Source organism: Falco punctatus, assembly GCF_963210335.1.
Source record: "Falco punctatus genome assembly, chromosome: 2".
In the NCBI taxonomy this organism is placed as follows: domain Eukaryota; kingdom Metazoa; phylum Chordata; class Aves; order Falconiformes; family Falconidae; genus Falco; species Falco punctatus.
In genome coordinates this window covers 8,083,941-8,110,609 of record NC_137581.1, presented here as the reverse complement: position 1 = coordinate 8,110,609, position 26,669 = coordinate 8,083,941, and the positions used below count along the sequence as shown (strand labels likewise).

The 26,669-nt window shown below is 36.8% G+C and overlaps 1 protein-coding gene and 1 long non-coding RNA gene across 26 annotated transcripts in view; one reads left to right on the top strand and one right to left on the bottom strand.

Annotated features, from left to right (window-relative positions):
- Positions 1-26,669, bottom strand: part of DLG2 (discs large MAGUK scaffold protein 2) — a 1,068,724-nt gene that overhangs the window by 467,684 nt on the left and 574,371 nt on the right. For 7 of the 25 annotated variants that reach the window (XM_080375887.1, XM_080375898.1, XM_080375906.1 and 4 more), the window contains exon 1: positions 16,685-26,185. The exons of 17 other annotated variants lie outside the window; for them this stretch is intronic. In XM_080375887.1, the coding sequence (XP_080232013.1) occupies positions 16,685-17,374 (690 nt within the window). In that variant the 5' untranslated portion in view covers positions 17,375-26,185. Of the gene's footprint in view, positions 1-419; positions 26,186-26,669 lie in introns of those variants that run through there. One more of the 25 variants, XM_080375901.1, reaches the window with a different exon arrangement.
- LOC308059077 overlaps positions 1-26,669 on the top strand; it is a 450,864-nt gene that overhangs the window by 301,879 nt on the left and 122,316 nt on the right. The window lies entirely within an intron of this gene.

Genomic DNA, 26,669 nt, shown 5'->3' with positions numbered 1-26,669 from the left:
TAATAAATAGTCCTGCACTTAAAAACTATATCTCAGTTATGTAGTTTTATGGAAGTAAGAATCATATGTAATGTAGCTATCTCTTTTTTTTATCATAAAAGTAACAATAAAATAGAAATATTGGCACTCTCTTTTAACTCCAGATGTATAGAACTGTGCATTTGCTCCCCAGAAATCACCAGTTTTTATAAAAGGCTGTTCTTTCCCACTCACCCGTTCATCAGTAAGAAACATAGAAGACCTATGGTCAGAGGTCTAAGTACATTCAGCTCGACAGAAAGGTTCAGTTTAAGCCATCCCCCCACCCACAAAAAAAAAAAAAAAAAAAAAAAAAGAAGAAAAAAGAAAAAAAGCCTACTCTCAGAATTTAAATGTTAAAAACATGCCTTATTTTAGAGTTATGTTACAGTTTTCCTTACCGGGACAAAAGAATCAAATGAATCTTGTTCCCGATTTTCAATAGCTGAAATTGTTTTCAACCAGAAGAGATAGCTTGAAATATCAGACATTTCAGAATGCTCCATACTGAAAGCTGCAAGATTAGTAGGACTGAGGTGAGACAGACTTGCAAAAGGAGGACTTTGGCTGTGTTACATAAAGTTCTTAATTAGATCCGCGGTACAAATTGCTATCCTAAGAATAAAAAGTTAATCAAAAGCCTTATTGGAAGGATAGGAGGGCAAGATTAGAGCCGAGACAGCTGTTTCACTTTGGGATAATCATGCAACTGCTTAACTAGATGGTGTTCCGCTATTCAGAAGTGAAAATACATGTGTGGAAATGAAAATGTTCCTTTTGTGTTACTCAGGACTAAATTGTTCACAGCTGGTTTTCGTCAGTGGGACCCAGGGGGATCTCCCTATATTTATACTCCCATGCAGTAAGCACCTAACTCTCAGACCCCGTTAAAATCACAGCCAGAATATGTCCATGAAAAGAGGGAAAATTTGAAATGCAGTGAATACAGAATTGGTGAGAGAAAAAGTCTTGCAAGGACTTTTGGTGACAAACCATAAGAATCAACCTACAAAGATTTGTTTAATGCGACTAAACGCAAGAAAACTACAGTATACTGATGGATGATTTTGTATCTCTCCCAAAGGATGCTATTCCAGCCTGCATTGCCAAAGAAATGATGTACAGCTGAGATCTCTCTTCACCTCTTCAGGTTTATTTTACCTGCACTTACGGGTGGCATTATCATACTGCAGAAATGACAGGACTTCCATCAGTGGACAGACATGTGGTTGTTTTTTTTTTTTTTTTACCCATGATAAAACCCAGAGCCCACAGAAATCTTGAAGAGTTCAATAAGATCAGGATTTTAGTGATGACGTCTTTTTGGGAGGAGGATATAATGTACCTGTGGGCTGACCTCTCAGACAATTCACACAAAGACTGACATTACACAGATTTTGTGGAACTAGATGTCACTCTTTGCAAAAGAAGCTCTAAAGCAGATCCGAATGTCAGACTTGCTAGGCAGTCATGATGAAATGGAAATATCAGGTATTAAGGATGAAATACTGGAAATAACAGTTCTTATATTCCCCAATTCCCCACCTTCTCATAAAAATGGATTTCCAAAAGGAAGTAGGAAGTAATTATTTGTGGAGAGGGAGAAAGGGTGAAAGGAGAGAGATTGAAAACTATGTAGTACTAGAGACAAGGGTAGAAAACCAGTGGCCTTAAACAGTATGTCCTTCCATGTATATTAAACTTTTTCCTTTTTGTCTACTATCAACAATTCATTTTAGGGCTCCAAATACTCATGGTCAAAGTTAAATGAAAAACAATATCAGAATGATCAAAAATATTTGAAAAATCAAGTAAACTTTATCAACTATTACTGATTAAAAAAAAGACAATAAAGAAGAAACATTAAAAAACCTTAAAGGTTTGTCTGGTTTAGAACAAAACATTTTATTTAAAAAAAAACATGAAAGCCTTTCACACTGCAGTACAAGTATGTTTTTGGTGAGCAGTATCTTAACAATAACAAAAAAAAATCATATAAAATTTTTCAAAGAAAAAAAATGTAAACAGCCTAAGGTAAAAACTCATGTTTTTTCTAGGCAAACAAATTTCTGAAAAGACCTGAAGACTTTCCAACAAAAGCCCGTGTAGTTTTGCAGAGTGGAGATGAGGAAAGGGAGATTGAAAGCTGCTTCTCCCCTCCACCCCCCTTGCTTTGGTTAATAAGAAAATTCTACACTTATTTAAATCTTCCAAAAAATACTTCAGTATTAACTAAAATGCAATAACCCTGGGAAGCATATTTCAGAAAATATCTTATTTGACCAAATGAACATGTTCATTTAGTGGAAATTCTGCAATATGTGAACCGTATATACCAAGGAGCAGGTAACTTTTCCTTTCTTTTAAAACTCCTTCCGTAAGCATTCAGTACGTTATTTAATATAATGGCTTGGAAAGAACTTTGGTTTCACCCAGTACCATTTGTATCACCTCACAACATGCTCAGTACCATTTCTTCCTTTAGAAAAGTGGGATATTTAAAAGTAGGAGCATAAATAATCAGCCACATCATCAATTTGAGTAGCTGATGATTAAACTGTTATCTTTTAGATCATAAAATGGGTCCCTTCTTGTGAAAATGGTTACAGGTAGTTTGTTTGTTATATTTCTTAATGAGCTTATAAAATAAAGTTTAATTTACAGAGTATGTTGTCCTGTAAATTGGAGAGATCCAAATGGACCGTGACAGACACAGCTGAGCCTGTCAGCCAAGCTGGTGACACCTTTGTGAAAACGTTTTTAATAAAAGGACAGAAAATGCCTAGGAGGAGGGAATGAGGGAACAACTGGACCAGTACAGGAGGAGGCACTGCACGGCAGAGAAGACTCGTCCCCAAAGAGGCTGTAGCCAATGCATCAGCCCATGCTGAAGCAGGTGCTCCCCCAGAGGGACTGCAACGATGGAAGACCCACACTGGTAAGGAGGAAACATGTAAGAAGAAAGGAGCAGTAGAACAAAAGTATGAGAAGGCGCAGCAGGGACAAACTGCTGTGTTCTGACCCCAGCTTCTGTGCCACCCGCCACCTCAGCAAAGGGACCGAGCATAACCTGCAGCGGTAACAAGGAGGGCATAGAGATGTCTGGAGTGAAGGTGAGCCTGGGAAAGCAGGAGGAGGGTTTTTTCCCCCCCTAACTCTTTTTTGTTTCTCAATACCCAATGCAGTAATTGCATATTTATATTAATTGCCAATAAATGAAGTTAAAGTCCCCAAATGGAGCCTGTTTTGCCTGTGACAGTAATTGGTGAGCAGCTTCGCTATTTTGGAGTTCATGAGCTTTCCCAGTCCCGTTCTTCCTATTCTCTCCCTGGCCCTGCCGCACGGGCAGTGAGCGAGCAGTTGTGTGGGTGCTTGGCTGCCAGCTGGGGCCAACTCACCACAAACTGACCTACGATACCTCCCCAATTAAAGCACATTTGAGGAGAGTTTCCAAAATCTTCAAAAAACAGTCTTATAGAATACCTAAAGCTTTTCCAGTATCTCTGAAAACCACTACAGACATGCTATTCCTCAGGTCGAGACAGTGATGACAAAAACTGAATAAAGAACTCGTAACAAATAAAGATCAAAGTATCACAAAAGCTGATGCATCTACATCAAATACAAGTTCATACAGTTTATACACAAAGGCACAATTGTCCCAGGTACCCCCTTCATGTTTTATAAAAAAAACAGCATTCCAGGTTCCTTTATGCCTCATATGTGTAATGCCATTTATAATACATATTTATTTCTATGAAAACAAGTACTTCTATCAATCAAGTAAATGTTAAATAATTCAACCAGTAAGATTACTTTTCATCATTTGATATAACAGATCAGCTGGGAACATCCCACTACATCTCCAGCAGAGAATTTTAGAAATTATTTAACTGTATCTCACCCTTTTTTCATCTCTCCAACTGGATTATTGCCTTTCTATGAATCATTAAAATATTTAATTTTGAAAATAAATTTTAGTAGAGAACAGCATCTACAAATCTTTGTTGGAGTTTTCTGAATGCCATGCTTACAAACCTCTAATACATTAAGAACAAATGACTGAGGTAACGAAGTGGTTCACTTTAAGTATTTTACATTAGAAGGTAAGGACAATATTGTTCTTTTGTATGTGCAATCGTACATGCAATTGTACATGTGGGTGTATTTATCTAAGGCTGTAGAAATACCTGTGCTGTTTAAGTCTGAAGGGCTTTGGTGGTTGTTCTTACCGACTTTTCAATCTAAGGGAAGGAAGAACAGTGTAGTGATGGCTAAGTTCCAGCCCGGAACTCTTGCATCACGATGGCTGCAGTTTTGCATCCAATAATCAGAGGCAGTAATACTGCTTTATAATACTGTCAGATTAACTGAAATCCTACTTGACTAACTTTTCCCACTAGTGCTGCAGTAAAGATCAGTCATTGCAGCAATTAAAATTGACTTCTGTGGTCTTCAAACTCCTTTGGTGGATTGATTCTGAGTGCAAGATATCTACAATAATACAATTTTCTTTCCTTCTCTCATCTGCCAGTTTTGTTACTGTGGTTTAAAGATAAATGAAAAACTATAAATACATACAGGAGTAGCATTTTCTGTGTTTGATATATTCAACTTTGAAAACATCTTTTTTTAAAAAAAATCCTGTCAATTTACATATCAGATTAATATTTTTATGGATTTTTTTGTTTTCTTTAGTTTTACATAGAAATGGAAAAGACAATAGTGTGAACAAAAACAACAAAACAACAGAAAACTAATCTATCAATCTAGTTGCAGATTAGACTACTACTTTGGTCTCAGTTCAGCAGGGCACTTAATTTTTGGGTTGACTTCAGCACTCACAGTATTGCCACTAATGCCAAGTCCCACTAATATAGACTGTTCCAGTGTGCTTAGGGAGCAGTGTTAAGCACTGTGCTGAACTGTGGTCCACAACATTGTCACTTTCCTCTCTACCAGCATGGCTTCTTATTGAACTTGTTTTTCGGAAGTCCCTGAAGTAAAATATTATTAAGAAGTTTCAACTGTCTTTAATGACTTCTTTACATTGTTTTGTTCTTACATTTTCAGTGTTTTCTCCTCTTAGTCCAACTTTACTAGTTTAGTAGTACAAGAAGAGGTTAAACTCTGTTGTCCAGCTCTGCACAACATCCCAGCAATGAGGTCAGCTCAAACTGCTGATCCTGCACTGATGGAAAGGCTTGAAGATATAGTGTTAGTTGAGTAATTGCTTTGTACCTCCAAACCAATATATCCATCACTCCCAGAGCACAACCCTTCCTTTAACAGAAGTTTCTCATAGATTGAATGAGTTGATGCAATCTGGTCCACTGTGGCAAAGACTTCACTACCCACTGGAAACCTTTCTTCAGTAACATGAAGAACTACTTACTTTGAAAAGATGGAAGTCCTATCAACATACACAGGCTCATGGATCCAGGAGCTCACTGAGATTCCCAGCGTGGGGACTGGGCTAGATGCAACACCTCCATGGTAGCCACAAGCAGCAAAGGCCCTTGAAGGTCCAATGGAGAACAGACTCCAGCTACCCTTCCACAAAGATGGGTTAGCCAAACCCCAGCGTAAGTCAGCTAGAAATTAAAGTACTTCAACAAATAGCACAGGTTGGTCCAGCCTAGCTGTTGTCTGTAGGACTAAGCTATGTTAAAGGTGTTAAAAATGCAAAGCTCCCTCTCTGTTTTATGTACAATCCATACAATGTTTGTTAACCTCCCTGCCTCAGCCTTTCCAGTCTGAAATTGAATGAACATTGACCTGACTCACAAATGTATCCGAGAACAAAAGAATCATACAGCTGTTCCTTCTGAGCCGTTTTAATGTCAAGACATCAGACAGTAATGACATCTGGAGAAAACACAAACAGGATCAGTTTTGCTTTGATCACCTTTCCTGCCCGTCGTTGTTTGTTGAATGCCATCTAATAAATCAGATTGCAAAAAGAATTTCCTTCCTCTTTGTGCTTTTATTATTGCTATTATTATTAACAAAAACAAAACCAAGCTCCTTTACCCCTTATCCCCCTGACATGAAATGCTTATGATGTGGCAATTCTGTTCCCTTTTGCATTTTGCTGTTTTGTCAGTTTTGCTGAACCCTCAAGTGCAAGAGGTAACATGATGAAATAGAAACTGGCAGAAAGTACATTAAAGTTATTATCACCTGAGGACAAATCCTGGCAAGTGAACCACAAGAAAAAAGGCTCCCATGTGGAAATAAGACAGAGACCATACAGGTAAACCCAGTAATTCCACTACTGTTTTGGCAGCTGTTCAAAAATGGGAAAATCTAGATGAGGTAGGAAAAAAACAAATGAATGTGGAAGTAACGAGGCTCTTCAAAAAGAAGGGCAAAAAGGGGCAAAGGTGAGAAGGAAAACGGGTACTAAATTTCCACAGTACCAAAATGTGTTTTGAAAAGGCGTTACATAAAATGAGCAAAAGCCAACCATTTGGTTAGACCTGACAAGAGCTATCTTCAGAAGAGACAAGGACCCAAGAATTACGAATCTGAAGAGCTTTTTTAGGTTTTTGGCCATTCAGCAAAACATTTCTGCAATTCTGCATTTTCATCCACTACGAAGAGCTGCTTCATTCCCTTCCATATTCTCCATATGATTAACATAATGTTTTATTTCTTGATACATAGACTAGTTTAGCTGATAGACAGCAACCAATGCTTAAAACCAAAACAACTAGGAGTAATAACCTCAATTTTCAGTGCAAATTATTTAGAGTAATGTATGAATTCCAAGTTTGTGCTGACTACATAGACCTAAATGCATCTCAGTAAAAAAGAGAAGATCCACTGAGAATACTGCCAACTCAAAGAAAAAAAGAACTGCAAAAGGCAGTATTTTTGCAGATTTATGCTCACAGAAGTGATCAGATTGCTACGGCTTTTATACCTGCAATGGCTGAGCAAGCTAATGACTGTCCCAGCGGCAACTTATATCATGACTCTGCTTATAACATATAGCACAACTACATGTGGTACATTACAGGAAAATTATCTTACTGTCAAATCAAACTGCAACAAATTGGTATTGCCCATCCTTGTATTTCTGTAGCATTTCAATTCTTTAAAATAATTAAAATTTAAATAATAATGTTTCAAAACTGTAATAGTAATCATAGCAATCTATACATGTTTTCAAGGTAGTTGGAAATCCTATAGGCCAGGTTTTCCAGAAATGCCCAATGATAAACATGTTCAGTGGATACCTACCTAAGTGTGTGTTTCCAAAAATTAGACTCCTTGAAAGCATGATGATGTGGTACCCTCTTCTCCCATCACTTTCTAAGCTTGTCCCCAAATTTTGCATGATTGCATTTCTAGCCGGTTGTTACTGGTTAGTCACCTGCAGACAAGTTCTATCCATAAACAATCCCCTGATGCTGTTATTCTCTCCAAACAGGCAATGCTAAAAAGCAGTTCTTCAAAAATTAGGTCAATGGGCACTGAGCTGTGTGCTAAGTTCTGATAAGTCAGAGATGTACATATCTAATGAGAAAAAATGATGATGATCAAACTGCTTAGATCTTTCATTTTTAAATAACTTTATATCTTAGGAACTAAAAAAAAAAAATCCTTGCTTTGCCCATCATTAGAAAATGTGACCTGAATATCTGTCCTGCTTTGGTTTGTGCATAGCTGTATAGAACATTATCATGTATAAAGGTCTTGTACTCTATAAATGTGCATACGCAACGCTACCTTTTTCCCATTTTTGCACACACAATTAAAAAATGGAAAATAATTCATGTCGCAGGAGTGAGATATTTTACTGATAGGCTAGAAATACCAGCTAGCTAAGAAAAGCTGCCAGAAGATGTATATTTCAGTACTACATAGTGTAAATTTTAATAACTGTGTTTGGTTGGTGGGGTTTTTCTTGTTTTTTAAACAGTGTCTTACTCCCATTGTATAAAAAAAGTGAGAAGTACACTTTTGGTAAACAGACTGCTAGAGGTGTGTCTTTTCTACAGGCTTAAAGCACTTGCCTCTAAGTGGCAGTACTTCAAATAAATTTATGCTTGAGCAAGGTGGTGGTGCACAAAGGCCAAAGCTCAGTCAGAACATGGTTGCACATGTGACAGAATTCGGCCCAGTAAGAACGTGAGACCGGGGTTCTGATTTTTCTTACTGCCTTCTTATTGAATACCTAGATAGGAATTTTGGGTTCTTCTTGCAAAATGTCATTTGCCAATTCGAATCTGGCTGTAGTGTCACAGGGCTGTGACAAAGTGACTTGTACACTCATGACCGCAAGATGGCCAGAGAGAACCTACAGATGAGATGAAAGAACCCAAGATGAGAGAACCCAGGCTGAACAAAAAGTGAGAATAGAAAGGGAAAGAGAGCTCCCAACCTCTCAATTTCTTAAGTGAAGCATTATTGTCTCTGAGGTCTTAGAGATAGCAAAGAGCTTGATACAAGTTTCTGCACTTAGCACAAGGAGGCCCCCAAGCACTGTTGTGTTGTCAAACCCAAAATGCGCACGTCAGGTTGCACGTTAAGTGTGACTACCCTTGAAGGATGCAGCTATGGGCTGTCTTCTGGGACACCTCCCTTGTCACATGCTTATGCTCTGAGCTTTGTGCTGGCGCTAGAAATTGTGCTGGTAGACACCAAGTTGGGCCATTAAATAGGTATCTCAAACACTTTTTTTTTTTTTGTTCGTTTTACTGGTTTAACTTTCTGGCGTATCAGTCCTCTGAGCTCAGTGCACAATCATATAAAGCAGCACAATGAAGGAAGCAAAGCGCAGGGCCAGGACCGCACTCCTCTGGCAGCCACTCTTAAGTGGAGCACAGCTGCATTTCTTCTTTGCAAAGCTGAAAAAATCACATATTTCACAAAATAGACCCTACAGAAGGAACAAAAGCAAAACCGGCTTAGACCTTACCCACATCTTCAATAAATATTTAATGTGCTCAGCTATCAGGTGAGTGATGACTGCAACATAAAAACTTGGACAAACCAGCACAAGGATAAATAGCCAAAGTTTCTGTGATCATGAATGCAGCAAATACCAGTTCAGTATGGAGGAAGTGTTTATCAGAATTTAAAAGAAAAACAAATGTAAACAAGGAGTCTTAAAAGCCTGTTTTAATATCCGAGTGCAGCATTGCACAGAGTTGCTCTACAATGTCAACAGAAGCCTATGGCACTACTTTATTCTGCTTTCATTTGAAACGCATAATGAAAATAATTTGATCTGTTTGACAAATTATATGAACAGTTTCAGCTGCTGAAGTAACCTGCTTCTCCTTGTACAAATACTTAATCAGAAAGGTAAAACTCCAGATTAAAAGTGCAATGTATCTAAACCAAAACCAGATGTTATTTTGCTAAATTGGATTTTGTACAGCATTCATAGCTGGCTTCTGTGACCTAACAGAAAGCTTATACCAGAATTGGAATTTACAAAAAGGATTATTTTGTTTGTTTTTCTGATGTCCATTTTAGATATTACAGAACGTCTATTTTGAATACATAAAGAAGTCCTTTTTGATCCCTGCATTTCTAACTCTCAAAACAATGGGACTTTTTGAAATTAGGTGACAATTGAGCTGAATCATCTGATTAACTGCAGTAATTTATAAAAAAAATACCTCTACTAAAAAGTAAATGACTATATGTTATTTCACTTATAAACTCTATTTTAACAATCCGTGGCTTATTTCAAAGCAAACACAGTTCTTAAAAGCAAAGTAATTTAATCCATAATTCTTTTTTGGCTTTTTTTGCTTTATTTTTATTATCCTTTATCCAAAAGCCACATGCAAACATGAGGAAACAGAGGTAAACTGGCAAACTCTATAAATCTCTATTACTACAACCAGAAACTCTCTTTAGGTTTCTTGTAGGGAACTCTGACATTTTCACAGTTGACTCAAATAGCCCAGAACAATAAAGATAGCCACTTACAAAAGAGAAATAAATTTTCAGGTTTTGTTTTTAAGTCATGCCAAAATAGGTGAGACAAATTCTATCGCAGTCTTAACCATTGCTCAGCATCCAGCTATAAACTGTCATCGTCTTTCAGGAATTTTGTTCTGATTAGACCAAAACCATCGTGTTGAGTTGGTGTAAAGGTTTTGCATCTTTGAATGCTTAATTTAAACATAGTAGAACATTTAACAGAAAGCACAACCAGGGTTATCAAGTCTTATTCCTACCATCTTAAGCAAGCCATGAGGCAACCCTTTCCCTGACAACACCACCATCACCACCACCCCCCCTTTAGTCCAGAGAGCATCCAGTTTATCAGTCCTGTTGATTTGCCACAAAACAGTTCCAGCAACCTAAAACTTCATGAGTCAGTGTAAGAGACAGGAAGACTAAAATCCTATTGTGTGTCACATGCCATCAGAGTAATACAGGGCAGATCAAAGACTTTCCTGTGTTATAAGTTCCTGTGATGGTAAGGAGCTCATTAAGTGAAAATGCCTTGATATTCCTAGGAGTGGATTAAGTGGAAGCCTATAGAAAAAGTGAAGGGGGAAGGAAAAATGAAAAAGTTTTTTAATCCCTTTGGGCTCTGCCTGTGTGGTCCTAGGGAAATGACCTTCTGTTCTCAAATATTGAATATCTCATATTGATGAAATATGAATTGGTGAAAAATATCATATCTCAAATATGAACAGTTTATCCACGAGTGAATACACATGCCAAGTATTAGAGAAATTTATCAATAGCAGGAGAACTATCAGAGCACTTGTGCAGTTTTGGCCAATTACCAATGCTATAAACAATCCCCTTCCAAGTTCTACAATTCCCTTCCCATAACGCCTTTTCTTTCCCCATGAAAATCCAAGAAGCCAAATTACATGTCAAGGGGAGAAAATGTTCTTGGCTTCTTGAGGCACCAAGGAGGAGAAATTTTGAAACATGGGAATAATTAAATGCAAAACTAAATACGGTGTAACAAATCATGCAAATTAAGTATTAACATATTTATGACTGAACAATCAGCAGGAGCCAAGATATGCGTAGATAAATTATTACAATCATTGGTTAGTACAGTGCATAGCATACATTTATCTTTTTCTGTATTTAAATGAAAATAGGCAAAACATCTTGCACACAAATACTTTCATGATAAATGTAACCATGTCTATTTCTTAACTGTCTTTGCTGCTACTTAAAATCACGCATTATCAAAAATATTAACAGTGATGAAAGATCTAATACATTAATAGAAGGAGACAGAAAACCAAAAGACGACTATCCACCTTTCTTTTACTCCCAGTGGCCTTTGCAAAGCAATGATACATTATCAATCCAGGCAGAGGTTGCTGAATGACCCCTTGAGACACTGCGGGAAATCTGGAACAATTGACGCATCCCCAGGTTCCTGAGTCTGCAGAGCACAAAGCTTCATGTGTACTGCTGGGTTTTTTTTGTGGATTTGGTTGGTTTTTTGTTTTGTTTTGTTAAACCTGTGTGTTATACAGAAACTCCAAATGTGTCTCAGCATGTTTAGTTTCTGGTCTTTTCAGGACATACCACATCCATCTTTCAAATTGCAATCATGTGAACAGCCATTATGCTAAGGAAATCATATTTCTGAACAAACTTTAAGCAACTTTTCAAGTTAGTTCTGACCAGAAACGTTCCCTGCATCACTAATGAGATTGCTGACCTCATCGCAGGGGACTCAAGAGCTAATCTTTGACTTCCTTTTAATGTCAAACATAACCTAAAATGCTATGAATTAAGTATTAACAATGCTTTCCTGGTTTTTGTAGAAGAAATAGGCTAAACAAGAATGTAAAAGCATAACGTTTTCTACAGCAGCTGTGCTGGGAGAGTGTCAGATGTGAATGTCACCCAGAATGCTACAGACTCCTCAAAGTCCTCTGTCAGTCAGCGGGACTGGATACAGGAATTGTTAGAACAATATTACTCATCTTGCAAAAGAACACGCTAATGGCTTTTGTATTTCCGCTCTGAAACATTGCCAGCAATCTGTGCAGCTGTCACTTAAAAGATGTACAAATGAGCTTACTTCTATGAATGCAGCACAATGATCCATCCAAGGCAAGATGCTGAATTAAGATACCTCTTCCTAAACTTAGGGGCTGTCGCCCAAATCCACTGATAAGAACATATCAGCCCAAGAATGGGATATGAACAACTTCTTCCATTAAAAACTGCCCAGCTACTCTCTCTTTTATCCTTCTTAAAATTGTCACCAAATCCTTAACTCTTGACTTACAACATCTAGCTCTCAATAGGCTCAGAGATTAAAACAAAAAGAACAGCAAAACCCCCAGCATTATTTGGCTCTTCTTTAACTGCTATTTAACTGACAATTGAACATACTAAATTAGAGCAAAAAGATCTCCCTTAGCTAATGAAAATAGCTGTATGTACGTCCATTGCCAGGAGTGACTTAACAGAAGAATGGCCAGTTGCATGTGGGAATCCATGAACCTGAAAAGAGTAAGCTAAGCTTTTAAAAACACAACCTATTACAAATAATTTCTTTATATTGTTAGGAGAGCCAGTATCTCTTGGAATAGACCTTCTGCTTTCGTACTGTAGCAAAATGCCTTGAAGCTAACTCTCACCGCATCTCACCACGCAAAGAGCTCTCGAATGATATACTAAAATTTCAGCGCTAGCGCCCAAAGCCTTCAAAGACAAAAGACCATTCTCAGCTGATACTTCAGAATGTGGCTACTCACTGCCTTTTTTAAGTCGTGCTACATCTATAAGCTAGGGTTTAGCTCAAAAGCCTCTGTGCTAGGTAACAAAACAGCTCAGTGATGCTATTTCTTTTAAAAGACACTGACTGCAAATAATAATAATAATAATAATAAAATAAATCTGACATTCGTGGAAAAAAAACAGCCAACCAAAAAAGTCATCAAAGCTGACATTGACAGCAAATTGATTACAAGTATGTGAAACTTTACACTTCTATGGAAGTTTTCAAAACAAAACACATGTAAGCATTTGTGTAGATGACACATCCAGGATACTGTCTGATATGAGATGTTTTTCCTTGAGAATATTTCAAAATAGAAGTGTCAAAAATTTAATAGCAAACAGAGTAAGCTGAATTAAAGTGGAGTCCAATATTGTCTTCTGAACTGGGAAGCAGCCAAAGCTGGGAATCCACTTCTGCCTTTTCCCCTTTAACAGAACAATATTGAGCTCTAGGAATCTGGAAACACACAGTTACGCACATACTGGAAAGGTGTTTAAAGGATTCCCTTTTCCATAAAGACTGCCTGAAGTAAAACTTGTATCTTAGACTTCTTAAAAGAAGCGCAGCAGCTCAATCTCTGAAATTTCCTCTTCAAGCTATGCTCAGGGTGGTAGACTTCTATCCCCCCGCCCCTTCTGCAATAGCTGTTCATTGCATACCTTCAGCAGCACGTGTTATCATACATTTCTAATCTGATTAATTTGTAGATTGTATGTGCCAGCAGTCCATATGTGCCAACAAGGAAAGTACAGCCAATGTTACAAACTACATCCAATGTGACCCATGTGAAACATCAGGTCACCTCCTTGCCCCTGCACCAACACCCTCCCCCCACCCACAATTTCACTCTGCTCTCTCACAGTTAGCATAACACTGACCTTAATTATGAAATCCCCACCCCCAATTTCACTCTGCTCTCTCAGAGTTAGCATAACACTGACCTTAAATATGAAATCTCTGAGTAAATCACACAAATTACATGACTTCATGGTACTAACAGTGATAGAGAAAGCTGGTACACCGCAGAGAAGCAAGAAATATTTCCAGGCAACAGGGAGATAGAAAACTTCCCCATTAACTTACTTTTTTTTTTTTTTTTTTTTTTTTTTTTAATAAAGGAAACAGTACTGTAAATGAGTTTGCCAAGAAGGACTGCAAGTAAAAAAAAAAAAAGAAAGGTCTTGGAATCAAATCTTGGAATCACATTTCAATCTAAACTTGTTTTCAACTCAATTCCAAAATTAAGAGGGATTTTTTTTGTAATCCCAAAAGAACTTCTAAACTTCTATTTGGATATAAAGAGAGCATTTTTCTACCCACAAGTCAACATGAAGCTACAAGCAAACACAAACATGCAAGCTAGCAAAGCAAAGTTTTAAGACAGTTAAAATATTAATAATACCTGAGTGCCATTCTTTGCTCTGACATACTAAAGAAAGAGGAACTGGTAAAGAAAATGGAACCATGTCCTCAGCAACAAAAATCAGCATTTTTATCAGGGTGAGGATGACAAAGTGTACATTAGTTACAGCTGGCTAACACACACTCTAGGAATTAAGGACCTGTGCGTTAAATTTGGTTCCATAGTACTAACCAAGAAGCAGTTTTTCCAAGGTGTTCTGTCTTTCCTATGCTTGAAGAAGGTAGTCTCCCAAACATGACAAGCAGAACAAAAAATCTGCTCAGAACTTTACAGAAAAAAACCCTTCTCCATCCTCGAAGCTGTCACTAGCTTATTTATTAACACATTTACACATAAGATGGAAATTTCAAATAAATTTTCCTTTTTCTAGGCCAGCAAATGTAACTGTTTCACTACTGTTCCTTATTTTGGCAAGCAAGATGACATCTTTCCCAGTCAACATAGCCCACACAAAATTTAATTGACTTCAACTTATATCCTCCCAAGTAAGGGCAGTTATTAAGGGCAGCTCTATAATGTTTTCCCATATTACATCTATGCAATATAATTAATAAAATGATTGTCTAAGTGTATGTACGTAGAACAATATACATACACACACACATATATACACACACACTTTCCTTTCTTCCCATAGCTTGCACAATGCTTACTTTGCACAGGGAAAAAAAGATAGATTATTGTTTGAAACAAAGTACCCCACAACTCTATGACATAAAAAAATACCAAGTGTTTGCCAAAGTAAGTACATCAGTCCAACCCTAGGCACAGAACATCAGTTTGAGTGATGGTAGATTGATTCATTATAGGCAGAACCCAAGAAAGGGACTTTCCTAAACAGAATAAGGTAGTTGGCATTAAGGATGTACAGTAAAGAAAGTTTACAGTGCAGAGTTCAAAATTAAATGTCAGAAAGCACATATACATGAACAATTTCACATTATGTAAACACAAGTGGACTTGACCACAAAGGCACTGAAGATAACGAAGTAACTTTACAATGCATCTATAATGTAGATATTGATGTATCCTTAGAAGTGGCCTTTTTTTTTTTTTTTTATCACTCCTTGATTTTCCTTTTATAAATTCTATACCTCTGAAAAACAAGGAACCCTTTCCTTTATAGGGTTTTTTCCTTTGGGATTTTTTCCAGCACAAAAATCGTCAGAGTCTACCAAAAATATTTAGAGCTTTTTATAATTAAAATCAGAACAAAGTCTAGTTCTATGCTTTATATGGTTTTATTCTGCCATAAATAGTTGTATGTGCTTTGATTATGACAGAAAATGTACAACATATACTTTAGTCACATGCATCATTTTGGTCACTTCAAAAGTTTATCAGAAAGTTTAGTTTTTCTACTTAATAATAGATTTGAAGCAAAAAAATTAAAGTGTTTTATATACAGCAATCACTTTCAATCAACAGAGCATCACTGTTTTAGACCATAAGACAAGATCAAGTACAGCTACACTATCTGACAGGCTTTCACCTTACTGCTATTCTGTTCAGTGAAAATATATTAAACCCATTTCCATCAAAGAATTGATTTAATCTCTGAGAGGATGCACACGTTCAATGTAGGCTAAGGCTAGTTCAAATCTAGTGTGTACTATTTCAGTAAGTAAACATGTATCTCAAAACCCTCTGCCAACATTGAATTCTGCTTTTTTGTGTGTGAAGTTATGACAAACAGATTTGATATTGACACAATACAAAGCTTTTGAATGAGCTTAAAGTTTTCTAAGGCAGAAATGAAAACATGCATCAGTCGAGGAAGTGTTAAAGCTTTTTAATATTAACCATCATGTAAGTGTCATTATGATTTCTGTTTCACAGTCCTGGGTTATCTGGTGTGTAATCATTCTCAGTCTTACAGGTATCTATACACATCCTATACCCTGGCTGGTTTCTGTTTTAAAATACACTGCCTTGCCATTAAATAAAAACCTATAGATTTATGAAAACTAAAGAGCTATTTCATATTTATTAAAGGTTTCAATTACATTTGAAGTTCAAAAGAGGAAAAATAGATCACACTTTCTCTTATTAATAAACCTAAACCACCACCCTACCATGTTCCATATTTAAAATATCCTTATTAAATTAAGGTAACATTTTAAAACAAACTGTTTACAGAAGCAGGCAAAATCCATTACACCAGGGGGTGGGGGGGGGTGGGGGTGGAGATAAACAAATAATTTCTTTATACAACATAATGGAATACAAAGTCTGGAGAACCTGGAGGGAGAAACCAAAATATTTTAACAAGAGAACCCTTCCAAGAGGACCCCAAAATTTCCACAGGCCACAGAGAATCAATATTCAAACAACAGACATTACCAACCGACAGCTTGCCCTTGCATATAATTTTTCCAGAAGGCATCTCTAAACACAAATCAAGACATAGCATGAAAAGTTGCCGACACCACCAAACCTCACACTTCCCTTCCCTGGAGCATCCTCTAAGTCGCTTGGAGAGTGAAGAATTGGCTCACCTGCACCGGGGGGGACCAGCCGTGGGCACAGGCGCACTCTGACCACCACTCCCCCGGGCTGCCCTGGGGCTTGGCTGGGGATTTAGGGGGGCTCTTCCGCACAGTGTCCCACAACGGGACAAACTTGCTCCTGCTCTGGCTGGCCCCTCCAGGTCCCCACGAGGGAAGCGCCTGAGAGCTATACTGGAGCCCCGGAGGATGCTGGTGCCAACGACAGGCGCAGTGGGCATCCCTCGCTATGGGAGGCACGTTCCTGCCGGCGTCCGACCCCTCGCACCCCCTGCCGCAGCTGTGCTGCTTGGGAAGGTGGGCACGCATGGTGCACCCAGGGCTTCCTTGGGCCAGTTTGCATGGAAGCGCTCTCCTCCCAGCCGCCAGGTCCTTCGCCGGGGCCTCCCCAGCCCCCTTGGCAGCAGCTAGCGGCAGGGCATGGCGGGAGCGGGGCGCAGCAGGAGCTGCTGGCCAGCAGCTCTGTGTCAATATCGGACTCCACTCGCACAGCGACTTGACAGCATCCCCGCTGCAGGCAGAAGCAATCAATGCTCTGCGTGGCTGGGACGTGCGCCTGCATCCTTTCTGGATGACAAACCACGGGAGAAAGGAAGGGGGGGGGGGTGTGTGTGTAAAAAAAAAAAAAAAAAAAAAAAGGCAAAAAAAAAGCAGCCAAGCAAACACTCTTGCAATTTTCATGAAGACTTAGTTTTTGGGTTTTATTCTAGCTAACCCTGACACAACTTTGCAAGCACCCTGCTGAAGCAGATTTATATGTACAAGCTTTACAGGCAAAGCGCTTTCTTGTGGAAATAGCATCTAGACAAACTACTGAAAAAGATACCCCTTTGCCAGTGATCAAAACGGACATGGGAGTGTTTTTTTCCCTGCATGCCTGAAAAGACCTTGTCAACTAAATTGCATCAGAAGATGCAAATGAGAAGCTCAGGAGGAATGTTATCTGCCCTAAATGCTAAACCATAGTGTAAACTTTGGTATGTACAACTATACATAAACGTAACAGAAAGAGAGCAAGAGGCTGAGTTTAAAAATAAAGCCACCTAGAAAAGATTTATGCAACAAATAAACAAATCTCCAGTAGCTTATATATGCATATGAAGTGTGAATACATTTATTTGTGCAGAAGGTCTTCACGATTATGACTGCAGTATCATTTTCTCCTCTTTCACCCTTTACAAATTCTTTGGTGCTTGCCAATAACCTTCTGTACAGAGTTTTCTGTAATCCCCCATTAGGTTTTTTATTCTTACTAATGCAATCTCTTTTCCTTAACTTTTCCTACAATCTTTATTTGCAAGTATTTTCTTTCTTCTCACAGAAGTGCCAGGGGTGTGAAGTGTATAAAATCTGGGCTGATTGCTTCAAGCATCTGGAAAGATTTAAGGATATATTCCAGTCTCAGGTGACGAAGTCTTAAGACTCAGTGGATCTTGGACCCCTATATGTCTACCCGTATTTTGTGGAATTTTCTTTTAACCTAAAGCGTGACTCAGGTACTTTTAACCATAGAAAATAACCAATTGACTTTTAAAAACAAATACAGGACTGTGTGACAAAATCCTTTTATGTCTATTCGCATTCAATTAGGATTTAAGGACACTAAAATTAAACAGAATTGATAAATGTTGTACATAGTTTTACTATTCCAAAGACTAAAGCAAATTTAAAGATTTCAGACAAAGGGACAACTAAGACTATCTGTAAATACACGTTCAAATAAGATAAATGAATTTTTACAAATGTTTTGGTGCAATAAGACTTGATTCAATTATTTAATTCCTCCTATATTACTAACCTAGAATTCCTCAAAGTTTAGCTATTGCTAAAACACATAACGATACAACCTGGCAGTAATTCTTAATGAAAAATTATGACAATGCTCTAACAGTGGAGAACATATTTTTACAACATTGTACTTCAACTTGTCACATGTGAAACTAACATCAGTTTTAACTGTATTTTCATTCAAGGTGCTTGTCCCATACTACACTACAATCATGTTGTAACGCAAGGTTTATTCAGAACTTTGCTGAAAAGCCAAAATCATACACCTGGCTGTGTCCTCTCACATAACAAGTGCCTGACTACAAAAACTCTCATAGTTTTGCATACAGATAAGGTCACTTCATGTTTGAAAACCAAACATTAATGCATTTTTGAATTGCAGGTGTAGATACAGAAGCCAGCAATTGCACATCTGAGCTAAGGGGGCCTACAGTGTAGTCATTGCTACATGTAAAGTAAATGTAAAGGTACATAAGACTGAATCCATGATTTCTGTAATTTTACTCAAGCATAAGAAGTGAAGGTGGGCAAGCTGTACAGAAAGCAGCTTTCCTCTAGTGCTCCAGGGTAACTCAACCCTAAACACCTAAAAACTTGTCTTCCAGAAGATAATCCGTAACATTACCGCATCATTTCAAGCAGGACCATGTCTACTTAAAAAATACATACATTACCATTAATTGATGCTATAAATCATATATACAAAATGATAACATATCTATTTATATACCACATACATATTTAAAGACAAAATAATAACAAGGCCCAATTCACATTTCCTTTGCATCATCATAGACCTGTATTAGCAATGTCCATCAGCTTAAGACCATCAGCTTTTTTGTCACATAGCAAGCTACCCAGTTCACTCCAAAATATACTTACGCTATTGCAACTTTCTGAACTGCCAGTCAGAATCTCAAAAATCCAAAACAATTTTAATATACTTTTCAAAGATATTTGGAGAAATCTGGATAATTGCAGAAGTAAAAAAAAAGTTCACATATGAATTTTAAAAAGGCCACTCAAAAAAACCCCAAAAATCAGGGCAAGCAACAGCTACAATGTGGTTGGAGAGTGGAAAGAATCTATGCATTCTGTGACCAGAGACACATTTACATTAATAATATTGGGTAAAGCCACCTGTAGCAGAGTAGTAAAATGTCTATTACAAACTCCTATAGCCCTACATTTTAAAGCAGTAGGTGACCTTTCGTCAGCCTCACTGCACCGCAACCAGAACAATGCAGAACTGCAAAGGCATCCTCTTCACTGTAATTTTTGTTCTTATGCTGTTAAAACACTATATTTGAAATAGCCTCTTATCAGAATGTAGAAAAAGTTTTTTCAAAAGAATTTGACACCACTGAATCAATCCCAAACCTACCCATCACTTCTAGACTATTTCATATTTACAAAATCTGTAAATAAAACGATTAATAAATGATTTAAAATTGTCTTTTTTAAAAATTGATTACTGCCTATGTGAGACAAAAACACTTGAATATGGGATGTAGACATGTGACTAATTGCTAGACAACACCATAAGATGGATTCAAAAGATAATGCAATTTCATCAGCTGTAATTGAACCATTGTATTAGACAGAAAGACATGCACTTCTGGATGAACATGGATTAACGCATGGCTCAAATCCACATGCCCAACTCTCATCCTAAATTGATAATAACTTGTGCACAAAGGAAAACTGAATATTCTACAGTAAGCTATGTGAACTGTGTTTGACCCAGTACAGTTGTGGAAAAATCTCACTAATTTTCTTTTTAAAATATTAAGTAAGCATGACAAAAGGGAACAAATAGATTTAGCTGATATTCTACCAGCACAAATAACTGTAACTGGATTACAGTAATGTTGGACATACACCAAAAATAAACACTGAGAAGAGTTTGCTTCGGGCAAAAATGTGCATATGGGAAACAAAAAGTGCATATGGGAAAGAAAATTTATTAATAGAGTTCTGAAAGGGAAGCTAGAAGCATGGGTGAAGATGATTTAGATGTAGTAACAGATTTTTCCCTCCAACCAAGAATGTGATGTTATGCAATCATAAAAAGCAGAGAATAAGAAGCGTAAGAAACACAGAATGGACTGGGTTATTTAGTGATCCTAAAATTTTGACTAGTATTTTTCTAGAAAGAAAAATAAGCATGCTTATTTAATATAATAACAAGGCTACTGAATTAAGTCAAGTGCAATTACTTTGCAACTATTTTTTTTTCCCCTGCTTGACGAAAACCAATTATGCTTGTATAGAAGGTAGTCTTAGTGGTGACACCGGCTAGAAGGAATGGTTGTGATTAGTCCAAGATTAGGCCAGCAGCCAACTGATCTGCACAACTCATTGCTTTCACAGGGTACCTAGGAAATCTTGGGCAAATCGCTTGATTTCCTTGACGAACCTATAGGTAAAATGGAAAAAAAAAAAACCCTGCTTTGTTTAATGAAACCAGAACATAAGGGGTGGAGAAGGACCTGAAATAAAACAGCTCGGTCTCTGTTTCAGGCCTGCCTGTGCCTCCCTTCCTTCAGGTATGCAAGCCAAGAGAGGCATGCAGGACTACAACACCGAAAATTAAACAGGAAAATAAAAGAAGAAAAATATAATAAAAGGCGGTTACTTAAAATGTTCACCATTAAGAAAATGTTGAAAACCTGTCAGTGGTCTTTAAGAGTAATATTTTACTTTAAAAAGGTTGTACAATCCCCATATCCTTTAAACAAAAGGATGAGTCTCAAGCTTTGAAGTTTTATATAGAAATATGAGCACAGCACTGAGACACAGCTCCCTGCACAACATATCTGCCTGTATGAACAAGGGCATGTTCTTTTGATTTTTATGAGAGGGTAGAGAAGCTTAAGAAGTTACAAATGCAAACATATCCATTCTCAGTGTTAGCTGCATGTCCTAGGGTTAACATAAGGACAATAATTTAGAAATCAAGATACAATGAAAAAGAAAAATGACAAGGCTTTGGAAGGGAACTGTATCAACAGAAGAAAACAACTCTCAGCTGGGAATATTAAGTCAAAGTCAATCATGTCAAAGCTGGTGGAGAACAAAGCAGCAGGTTTACTAATTTCACATCCAAGTGAATCAAAGAATCATAAAACTGCAGTAGAAAGACTGAAATACAAGACCATTTCCATGCCAATACAGAAACATCCCTTACATTACATGCTATTTTCAGGTGGAGGTGTGTAATGGTTTGTGGAGTTCTGTCCTCTGGAGAATTCTGTGCACTTTGTTTTAGTGCTTTAGTTCCCCTTAAACTAGATTCATATAAAGCCATTAGGCAAAATAACTTAGATCCAACTGTAAAAAGATCTGCTTAGCAAGATAGATTAAATGTAGAGGGTAGAAAGGACAGAAAGATTTGCTGCAACAGTCACTTTGAGTATATGGGAAATACTGATGCCTTTTTCCACATGCTGCTGATGACAAAGAGGGCCAGGCTCAAGACTTTCCCCAAATACTTAAATATAACATTGAATTTCCACCCACTATCATAAGAAAAAAAAAAAAGTCTTCTGCTTGAGTTAACTTTGGCCAGGCAGTTTGTGACAAGCTGAGTTTAAGGACTTTAACCCCCTTTAATAACCCTTCAGTTTTCAGAGTCTAATACTACCATGTTGGCAAATTTAAGACAGCTGGTTTAGGACTTGATTCTGCATTTCCAATTTTTTAGCAATTGCGTTTCAGAACTTCAGTATCAGCCTAATACTCCAACATTGTTTTGCACATAATAAAAAAGGATACAAAGAAATGTTCATGGCTAATAGTTACTGAAAATTCACATCGCCAAGTTCAGTTGTAGGAAGATATTCATACCTTAAACTATTCTTATTTGTCTCTCTGTTAAATTAGGAATAAAACAGCATGTTTTTTATTACGGGTGATTTTTGATTTTGAAAAAGAAATTCAGCTATGTTGGGTCTCCATTCAGATAATAATCTAAGCAGTAAAAGCATACCTTAAATACCCAGGAGATACCCATAGAATAAATTAACCAGGAGCTTTCCTACAGAGTCACATTGCATAAAGATATATGCACTGCATAAAGAAAAAGGACAATATAACTAAGCTAGAATTTTTGTGGGAGTATATTTTTATTCCACTGTGGGCAATCCATGTAGCAAATAAAGAATGCCAATTAGCCAGCTCAGGCAGTCTTTTTCAGGTGTAGTACCTATTATAACATCCACTTTCCAACCAATTGATTCCCATTAGTTATTTCAAAAGAACTTCACTCAAATTTATTAGTAGACAATAAGAAAATGTTCCTTTCCTATGAAGGTATTTGTGTTACATTCATATTACACAACCGGGCCAGTTCTAAACATTCACTGCAGATGAATAGAAAGCAGAGATGCTATCACATAGCACAGCCAAAAAACACAAGGTTTATAACATACGTTACCAAGAATTCAAGTTACTAAGCTTCTTTTTCAGCTTTTAGAAAATAAAGACTTGGTTTTTTAGTGACTAACAGAAATGTCACAACAAAAGAAAAAAAAATAAAAATTTGACTGGTTCAATATTGAAAGAATAATGAAAATCTGTCTTGTTTCTCTATAATCCATACCTGGCTACCCCTGAGATTTCAATTCAGTTGAAAAAATGAAATGTTTTAACATGAAAAATGTCTAAAAAGATTGTCCAAATAGAAATATCCTAGTGTGGTTTTGTAAAGGAATTACATGCAGGTCCATGTTCTGTATGTTTATATGACAAGGACAGTACCTGAATCAAGAAAGGGAGATACAGAAGCAAGATGAAGCCTTGATGGCTTTATACTGGAAAGATCTTTACCCATAAACACAGAACTTCTAGATGTAAGAGCTTTGGGTATGTTTTGGGTATTTTTTCTTAATACCCATCTTCACTGCTTTGAAGAGTAAAAACAATCTATTGGCATTATTTGGAGCACTTATAACATTACATTGTATCTGCACCAAATGACCTCAAGGGCCTTTGTTTTGATACAGCTGAAGTTCCTGAGCTCAGTGCAGGACAGGGAAAAATTCTAGGATCTGTGTTATACATTATGTCAAACCAGATAATCATGATTGACTTGCTAGCACTGTACATATGAATGAAACGAAACAAATGGCTAAGATAAAAAGTAGTTTCTCTGTATTAGCAGATGCAAAGGCAGCCAGTTATCCATAGCAACTTGGTTTTATGAAGAGAAGACAAAACTAAATATGCTTCCCAGAATGACACTTTGGAGGAACATCTCCAGGATACAGCAGGTGAGAAACCAGCCATGTGCCTGAGTCATCTGCAGCTAGGTTGGTTAAAGCAAGAGGAAACATGGTGATATGGGAGAGTACTTTTATTCCTTTAAATTGTGAGGATGACTTTTAGTTTTATAAAAACATCCAGGAAAGTAAACCCTCAGTAACAAACACATGACTTCTCTTGGGTCCACTTGCTATCTTAAGAAAACAATCTGGTCTATATAATAAGATCACATAGAAAACACAGAAAGAAATGGAGATATTGTATATTGTCAAGCAGCAAATTACATATAGATAATTCAAAAAAGTCTGGCATGTTTCTTCTTTTGGTAGAAATGTCTGATATTTTACTTTACTAGTGTGTGAAGTTAAACAGAATTGGAAGAATAAAGGCCAGAACTGAACAGCCTGAGACTGAAGCCACAACTTTTTGATTTCACAGAACTACAGTCTATATTCCTAAAGGAGACATCAGAGCAAATCAAAGAACAGTTGAGGAGTCATATAGTGTATTACAAGTATTTGTTTTGCTTTGCATCATTTATTGAAACAAATTCCAACATTTAGCTAGAAAAGCTGCTCTTCAGTCTAATAACTCTCTTTCTGAGAACCGTTTGCCTGAGTTACTTTCAACTTCTATCTCCTTGTTTTCATCATTTTATTTATATTCTCTAATTTTAATTTTAATCATTTTTCACCCCTCTCAGTAATCATTATTTTCAAATGAAAAGATCACTATAGGTCCCATGGTGTGTTAGTCTGTTTATTCAGTTTGTTAACTAGTCCCTCATAAGTCAGCTCCATCCTATAAGAATTTTACTTTTGTTTAACTTTTATCCAGTTGAAAGAAGGTTACACCTTTGCAGCTTTATGCAATAACTAGCTGTTAGTGACAGGTTAGTGACCAGAACCCTATGGGGAAAAACCCCGACACAACAAACCCAAACCAAAAATGAACAACCCCTAGAATATTGATAAATAAAGTTTATAAAAACAGTCCACATACTTGGGAAGTCCTTGTAAGACAGTTCTTAGCAAATAGCATTCATTACCTTAATATCCTGGGGTATGTATACAAAACCAGAACAACATCTAGATACCGAAAGAATAATGCATAGAAAAAGGATCTCAAACCAATACATGCAATGCTATTACTATAGGGCATGTTATTTTGAAGCAAACTGAGTTGATTTATTAAGGCAACATGTAAACCAAGACTCTATTCTCCAAAAGCAGATATTTTGTATTCTGAGGGATCTTACATAAAAGTGTTTGCAGAAAACAAAAAACCCTCCAAAACCAAACAAATAAAATCTGCTGAGCAATTTCTGTTTCCTTCAGAAATCTGGTCCCTAATGTTTCAAAATTTAATATTTTCAATTCCTCTTTGAGGATCAGGTTCCAATCATTTATGTTACAAGACTACATTAAGAATAATTTCACAATGTTGCATTTGCCTCTGGGTTGACTACAAGGAAGTTTACACAACAAACTCACAGGATGTTTATGTTACTGCCACCCATGTTTAGTTCCTTAGTGTCTATAAATAATTTTTATCTACCAATGGAATGTTGTCTCCAGGTAAATGAAATATCAAGTAGGAAATTCATTGACTGTAGTATATAAACCCCAATAATTTGTAGTATATAAACCCCAATAATTTATGGAAGAACCTAAGTAACCCAAGTCCAAAGCTAATTTTCCAAAGGGCCTAAAGTATTGGGAAAAAAAAATCTAATTCATCAGAAACTACATTTATCTAGAGGACAACCTAAGACTGAGGAGTTCCTCATATACCTGGACTCATATATTTGTATACTCAGACTCTTTCAAGGATAAAAGGTCCTTTAGAAAGCTATGTTTCTGGATAGACAGGCTGATAGATAGATAGATACATAGATTCATACATAGATAGATAGGGAGATATATGAAGAATTTACCCTGTACCTCAAAAACGCCAGTAAAATAATTTACATATTATTAATGTTAATACATGCAAATACTTAAATTTAAATTATATATTTCATTTTTTTATGAAGAGTAAGTCAACCACATCACACATATAGGCTGATCAGGTCAGCTGAGTCAATAGCTTATTCTGCAAATTCACAGTTATCTTGAATAGTTAGGTTAATTCATCTAATTTTGCACTCTCCTCCAATTCTGTTGCCTTTGCAGGTTTCTTACATGTTAAGCAATCATAAATTCAGAACAGACCTCCTGTTCATTTTCTACAATATACTGTAATTTTTTTCAGGCACATTTTTCCGAACTTTGCCAAAAGTTTTTAAAAATACAATTACATTGTATGGATATATTTTCTTTCTGTATACACTCAGTTAGTCTTGGAGGGAATTAGAACAATCTTTTAACAAAGCCTTCCCTTTTAGAACAGCTATGTTGACTCTTCTTTTGTGAGAATGCACTATATTTTCAACCATTTTAGGCAAGTCTATAATTCTCTAGATCATCTTTAAAACGTATTTTTAAGAAGTTGCATTTTTCACCTTCCATACTTGTATTTCCAAAAGGATCCTAAGTGATAGGATACTCACTGTTTTAGCATTTTGATAATTTTAATTTTCAGTTCCTTCCTGGGCTAAAACCACATGGTCCCGGCAGTATGCAACTACTAATTTAATCAAATTCCTTTTATGGCACTTTGATTTCAGACAGTTTCCCTGACTTCTTCCTTGTAGAGAAAAAAATACCAACTTCCAAGATTTCTGGACAGTGCAAAGTGAAGCAAACTAATTAGACTTAAAATAATAAATAATTTTATCTTTTCCAGTGGCTCTTTTTTTTATTATTTTGCAAATCTATTAACTCCTTTCAGTGACTCTTTGAGAAGCTGTCTGCTTCTAATGTACTTAACTTTTTTTATTTCTCCATTAAAACCTTTAGCATACATTACCATAATTATACAT